Source organism: Salvelinus alpinus, chromosome 1 (genome assembly GCF_045679555.1).
Source record: "Salvelinus alpinus chromosome 1, SLU_Salpinus.1, whole genome shotgun sequence".
In the NCBI taxonomy this organism is placed as follows: Eukaryota; Metazoa; Chordata; class Actinopteri; order Salmoniformes; family Salmonidae; genus Salvelinus; species Salvelinus alpinus.
The window spans coordinates 15228206-15235548 of NC_092086.1; the positions used below are offsets into that span (position 1 = coordinate 15228206).

Consider the following 7343-nt stretch of genomic DNA (forward strand, 5'->3'; position numbering starts at 1 on the left):
ATTACTATTAGACTGTTATATACTGTTATATTACTATTAGACTGTTATATACTGTTATATTACTATTAGACTGTTATATACTGTTATATTACTATTAGACTGTTAATATATATACTGTTATATTACTATTAGACTGTTAATATATATACTGTTATATTACTATTAGACTGTTATATACTGTTATATTACTATTAGACTGTTATATACTGTTATATTACTATTAGACTGTTAATATATATACTGTTATTTAAAATAAATATATAATAATGATTTAACCTTTATTTAACTAGGCAAGTCAGTTAAGAACTAATTCTTATTTTCAATGACGGTCTAGGAACAGTGGGTTAACTGCCTTGTTCAGGGGCAGAACGACAGATCTTTACTTTGTCAGCTCGGGGATTCGATCTAGCAACCTTTCGGGTTATTGGGCCAACGCTCTAACCACTAGGCTACCTGTCGCCCCACTGGATGTTCCGTTCGACTCTCTTCCTGTCTAGAGGCATAATCACTGTCCTCTAGTCACGTGAATACATCCTTCAATCAGCTTATAGAAAGACCATGATGTACGTGACAGAAGTGTCTGTTCTGTTCTGTCTCTGTCACTCATGGCCCCTTCTCGCCCTCTAGTGGAGGGAGGCCACATTACAGCCCAGCATCAGTCCTCTCCACATTCCTGTTGCTTATCAAATCACATGTTATTGGTCACACACATATTTAGCAGATGTTATTGGTCCAAACACATATTTAACAGATGTTATTGGTCCAAACACATATTTAGCAGATGTTATTGGTCACATATTTAGCAGATGTTATTGGTCACATACACATATTTAACAGATGTTATTGGTCAGATATTTAACAGATGTTATTGGTCACATATTTAGCAGATGTTATTGGTCACATATTTAGCAGATGTTATTGGTCACATACACATATTTAGCAGATGTTATTGGTCCAAACACATATTTAACAGATGGTATTGGTCCAAACACATATTTAGCAGATGTTATTGGTCACATATTTAACAGATGTTATTGGTCACATATTTAGCAGATGTTATTGGTCGCATACACATATTTAACAGATGTTATTGGTCACATATTTAACAGATGTTATTGGTCACATATTTAGCAGATGTTATTGGTCACATATTTAGCAGATGTTATTGGTCACATATTTAGCAGATGTTATTGGTCACATATTTAGCAGATGTTATTGGTCACATATTTAACAGATGTTATTGGTCACATATTTAGCAGATGTTATTGGTCACATATTTAGCAGATGTTATTGGTCGCATACACATATTTAACAGATGTTATTGGTCACATATTTAGCAGATGTTATTGGTCGCATACACATATTTAACAGATGTTATTGGTCACATATTTAGCAGATGTTATTGGTCGCATACACATATTTAGCAGATGTTATTGCTGCTTAGGAGCTAGAAGCACGTCTACCCTAGTGGTCTCCCGAGTGGTCTGCCCTAGTGGTCTCCCGAGTGGCGCAGCGGTCTAAGGCACTGCTTCTCAGTGCTTGAGGCCTCACTACAGACACTCTGGTTCGATTCCAGGCTGTATCGTAACCGGCTGTGATTGGGAGTCCCATAGGGCGGCGCACAATTGGCCCAGCGTCGTCCGGGTTTGGCCGGTGTAAACCGTCATTGTAAATAATAATTTGGTTAAAAAATGCCCTACAACAGCTTCTATCGCAAGGCCATCAGACTGTTAAATAGCCATCACTAGCCAGCTTCCACCCGGTTATGTAACCCTGCACATTAGAGGCTGCTGCCCCATATACATAGACTTGAAATCACTAGCCACTCTAATAATGGAACACTAGTCATTCAGTTTACATATTTTACATTACTCATCTCATATGTATTGTGAGCGGACCAACTAATTGGGCGTCACTCTAAAGTGGGAAGGTGGAACAAACGAGTCAGGAGTAGGTTTCTTGATTGAACACAATTCTATATTGAGGGCATTTGGTCAACACAAACACTCCAACATAATCAATGAAAATCTTCTTCTCCAGATTAAACAGGAACACAATATGATTGTCTTTTAAACTATAACAAAAGTCACCGGATTGTCACCGTCTTAATGGTTCTTCATAGATAGCTCCTCTCTCTCTCGGTGGCCATCTTCCAGAGTTAGTTCTTCCCCCCCTTCCTGTTGGTTCCATACTCTCTCTTATAGGGGAAGAAGAATATCTCATTAGTAGTGTCAGCTGTGCTCAATTGCCTCTGGTTACCTTGTCTCCCATGCCTTGTTGGGCTACCATCCGTGAGCCCAGCCTGCCCTCTGGTGGTCCTTCCACAGTATATACTGTATTCTATTCTACTGTATCTCAGTCTATGCCGCTTTGACACTGCTCGTCCAAATATGTATATATTCTTAATTCCATTCCTTTACTTAGATTTGTGTGAATTGTTGTGATATTATTTGTTAGATATTACTGCACCGTTTCGCTATACCTGCAATAACATCTGCTAAACATGTGTATGTGACCAATAACATTTGATTTGTGTAGTGAAATGTAGCTTATTCTGTTGGAAATGTGACGTATAGAACTGACATGGATCACTGTTCTACATTACGGAAAATCTAGCCTGGTCCCAGATCTGTCGTCTCCTTCTATAGCCTGGTCCCAGATCTGTTGTCTCCTTCTATAGCCTGGTCCCAGATCTGTCGTCTCCTTCTATAGCCTGGTCCCAGATCTGTTGTCTCCTTCTATAGCCTGGTCCCAGATCAGTTTGTGCTCTTGCCAACTCCATTGCTCCATTGTCAAGCCACCATTACAAGGTGTGACAAGGAGTTTCCATTATAGTACGAACAGGCTGGGGCTCATATCAGACTACAGAGAGATTCTATCTGAACATTCTGGAATGTTACACCTTGCCAAATAATGAGCTCCATCTCATTAATATTCCAGTCTATAAAATATGAATGTCCTCATCATTTGAGTACTTAACCAGCACAGTGGTGAGACAGTGAGTGGTGCTGTCTGGTAATGTGGATGTTATTGACCCCTGCTGGTGCTCTGTCTGTCTGTCTCTATAACCTGGATGTTTGTCGACTATAGACTGTAATATTTGAGGGCTGTCCTCCCTCCCTCCTTGTGTTGTGTTCAACCTCTTACATCCTTCCAAGTCCCATTTTCTAATGTGTAATGTCACTGTTGTATCTATGGCTACTCTACTAACTTCTCTCTCTCTGTCTGTCCCCTCTCTCTCTCTCCTCCAGGCTCTCTCTCGTGTCACCCCCAGTGGCCTCCAGTCAGCAGCCCCTCGATGAGTCCCTCTGTCCCCCATCACCACCATCATCACCCTGGAGGGTTAAACCATGCACGGCCCTAACCATACCACACACCAACACACACTTCAATACCTGTAGGACGCTTACTGAAACAACGAGTCAACCCATCAGATGCCTGGACTCTTACACAATCAACCAATCAAAAGGCAGGACAAGGACCTCTTCATCCGCTATCAACTCCATCCATCCAACCAGCCAATCAAAACACACAGACTGATGCTCTGCCTCTTTGACATCAACTGATCTCTGCTAAGTAACACGCTCATGCCGTTGTAACAGGGTGGACGACACACACACACACACACACACACACACACACACACACACACACACACACACACACACACTCTCACACTCACACACACTCACACACACACGACTCAGAGAGTGTTCAGCCGTACTCTTGATATCACTTTCTGTCAGAGGACGTCTGGCTTTGGACGCGGAGGAGATGAGACGGGGATGGAGGAGGAGAAACGAGAGGGGAAGGAGGGATTTTGTTGCCCCTGGCACACCCAGAACAGTCACTGCCCCCCCCTCTGCTATCGTAAACCCCAGCGAGGACACTGACATGGGGCACACAGACCTACTTAACGCCCCTTACACGCCTCCTCCTCCATCGCTTCTCTCCCTCTCTCCTCCATCGCTTCTCTCCCTCTCTCCTCCTCCATCGCTTCTCTCCTCCTCCATCGCTTCTCTCCTCCTCCATCGCTTCTCTCCTCCGCCATCGCATCTCTCCATTTCTCCTCCTCCATCGCTTCTCTCCCTCTCTCCTCCTCCATCGCTTCTCTCCCTCTCTCCTCCTCCATCGCTTCTCTCCCTCTCTCCTCCTCCATCGCTTCTCTCCCTCTCTCCTCCTCCATCGCTTCTCTCCCTCTCTCCTCCTCCATCGCTTCTCTCCCTCTCTCCTCCTCCATCGCTTCTCTCCCTCTCTCCTCCTCCATCGCTTCTCTCCCTCTCTTCTCCTCCTCCATCGCTTCTCTCCCTCTCTTCTCCTCCTCCATCGCTTCTCTCCCTCTCTTCTCCTCCTCCATCTCCTCTCTCCTCGTGGATGCTGAACCAGATCCTCCCAGTCAGACAGTTACCCTCCAGAGCTGCTGTTGTACTCATAAAGCCATCAGCTTGTTTCTCTTTCCCTCCCTGTTGTCTTTATTGACTTGTTGACTTTTCCTCTGTATTTTAGGTGAAGTTGATTAGAAGTTGTTTGTACTGGCAGTGTTCTGTTCTGACTACACTGACTGCGTGTTGCTGTTTTTATACGCTTGTGAATATCAGCTGACTCATGCCAACTGACAACATGCCAATCATAAATTGTGTCCTAAGTGAAAAGTCAAGTGTGTTTTCTGTTTTAAAGAGCGATAATGGAAGTAATATTGAATGAATAACCCCTAATTTGAAATGAGAGGTCTGTTTGTACAGCAGGAGATGGCCCGGGTTCCATTTTGTGTACTCAAAGACTCTCTTAATCCCCACAATGCAATGCCTAGAAAGAGAGTATTATTCTCCAACTGGACAGTGGGTTTGTAGAAATGTAACACTTTCCAGAGGGAAGACGTTTAATGCGTCCCAAACACCACCCTAGTCCCTATGTGCTCTGGTCGAAGGTGTTTCAAATCCCATGTTGTTGGTCACATACACGTGTTTAACAGATGTGGGTGTTGCTAAGTGCTTGTGGACTGTGTAGGGAATAGGGCACTGTTTGAGACGTGACCTGTTGTTCTTAAGGGGACTGTGTGTGTGACCGTTTTAAATAAGGACTGGTTGTTTGTCCATGGGGGGGGGGGGGGGGGAGGAGGGGGATGTCTTCTCTGCTAGTCTGTCTCTCCATCACCTCGTCTCTCTTCAGCCTCCCCTTCTGCTGTTGGTGTTCTGGGGCTGAAAGCTGTGAATCACCCGTCTCCACTCTCATGTAGCAGTTATTTTGGTTTGTTGTTGAACTTGTTTGGTCAGTTAAATGTGTGTGGGGGGGGGGGGTCTGCTTTAAAACACCTATTTCAACCTATGCTTTCAATCCACCACAATCTCAAACTTGTTTTATTTTTATCAATCAATATTTTACCTTTTTTTTTTTTTTATGTAATGAAACTACGTTTCTAAGAAAAAGTGATCTGATAATTGCCAGGGGGCCAAGTCGGGTTTGGTGCCAGGGGGCCAAGTCGGGTTTGGTGCCAGGGGGCCAAGTCGGGTTTGGTGCCAGGGGGCCAAGTCGAGTTTGGTGCCAGGGGGCCAAGTCGGGTTTGGTGCCAGGGGGCCAAGTCGGATTTGGCGCCAGGGGGCCAAGTCGGGTTTGGTGCCAGAGGGCCAAGTCGGGTTTGGTGCCAGGGGGCCAAGTCGGGTTTGGTGCCAGGGGGCCAAGTCGGGTTTGGTGCCAGGGGGCCAAGTCGGGTTTGGTGCCAGGGGGCCAAGTCGGGTTTGGTGCCAGGGGGCCAAGTCGGGTTTGGTGCCAGGGGGCCAAGTCGGATTTGGCGCCAGGGGGCCAAGTCGGGTTTGGCGCCAGGGGGCCAAGTCGGGTTTGGCGCCAGGGGGCCAAGTCGGGTTTGGTGCCAGGGGGCCAAGTCGGGTTTGGTGCCAGGGGGCCAAGTCGGGTTTGGTGCCAGGGGGCCAAGTCGGATTTGGCGCCAGGGGGCCAAGTCGGGTTTGGCGCCAGGGGGCCAAGTCGGGTTTGGCGCCAGGGGGCCAAGTCGGATTTGGCGCCAGGGGGCCAAGTCGGGTTTGGCGCCAGGGGGCCAAGTCGGGTTTGGCGCCAGGGGGCCAAGTCGGGTTTGGCGCCAGGGGGCCAAGTCGGGTTTGGCGCCAGGGGGCCAAGTCGGATTTGGCGCCAGGGGGCCAAGTCGGGTTTGGTGGATGTACAGTAGACTATCGACCAATGCGACGGTTGTCTCTCTTCTGGTTGTCCTATTGGTTAGTTCAGGAAGAGGGGCCAACCCACTGGTCATATCATTCAGTGTAGTACCGCCTCAGGGTGCTGTAGGCCTTTTCTGTAGTCTGGGTTAAATTGGGTTTAGTGGTAGCCTGTTCCTAGATCAGTTTGTGCTGTCTTGTCAACTTTATCACTCGATGCATTATAATGAGTGACAAGGAGTTGGCAAGAGAGTACAACCAGATCTGGGACCAGACTAGTTTAGTGGTGGGTCTGTCTTCTGTTGTCATGTATATAGGATGTACCTAGTACTCACGGTGAAATATCATGTCTGCATTAGGAGCTGGTAGCAGTTCCAGGATCAGATGTATTGTTTTCCTCCTAATGGTTAAGGTTAGGAGTTAGTTGGATAACCTGATCCTAGATCTGTGGTTAGGGTTAAGTTCTACCTCCAGCTCTGTATTAGCCACTGTGTGTGTAGTATGATGATGATGATGATGAAGGTAGTGTATGGGGGTGGGGGGGAGTGAATGCTTTACTCCATTGTAGTTTTGGGTAAGTTAGTTTTAAACCCTCGAACCGACCGGCTGATGGTCTCAAAAAAAGAAACTCCCACCTCATTCTCTTCAGTGTGGGATTGTGGGTAATGACGACAAAGGTACACTTGTGTTACGTACAGTTGTTTACGTGGGATCTCTTGTTTCTAACTGGGTTTGTCATGTCTTTCCCTCCTTCTCTCTTTATTTCCTTCTTGTTTCGTGTTTGCATTTCTGCGTGGGGACGGACTCCGAAACCTTGCGTTGGTTCCCACAATGCATCACTCACCGAGTCATGGGAAGTCTTGTCGTCAGTTTTGCTCATCATTTGTAATGCCACTGTATTTGTGTATTTTAAAATTGTGTAAATAAATGAATAAGTCCTTGTACACTTGTGTCACTACAGTTTTCATTGATGAGCATGTGGCTCATCAACGTTGTTAGACTCTGTTTTATAACGTTGTTAGACTCTGTTTTATAACGTTGTTAGACTCTGTTTTATAACGTTGTTAGACTCTGTTTTATAACGTTGTTAGACTCTGTTTTATAACGTTGTTAGACTCTGTTTTATAACGTTGTTAGACTCTGTTTTATAACGTTGTTAGACTCTGTTTTATAATGCTG

General features: G+C 45.6%; 1 protein-coding gene across 1 annotated transcript in view; it reads left to right on the forward strand.

Moving 5' to 3' along the window:
- csnk1da (casein kinase 1, delta a) overlaps positions 1 to 7108 on the forward strand; it is a 74306-nt gene extending 67198 nt beyond the window's left edge. Inside the window, exon 9 of the mRNA XM_071392227.1 lies at positions 3252 to 7108. Coding sequence (XP_071248328.1) covers positions 3252 to 3302 — 51 coding nt within the window. The 3' untranslated portion in view covers positions 3303 to 7108. The remainder of the gene's footprint in view (positions 1 to 3251) is intronic.
- The last annotated feature ends 235 nt before the right edge of the window (positions 7109 to 7343 follow it).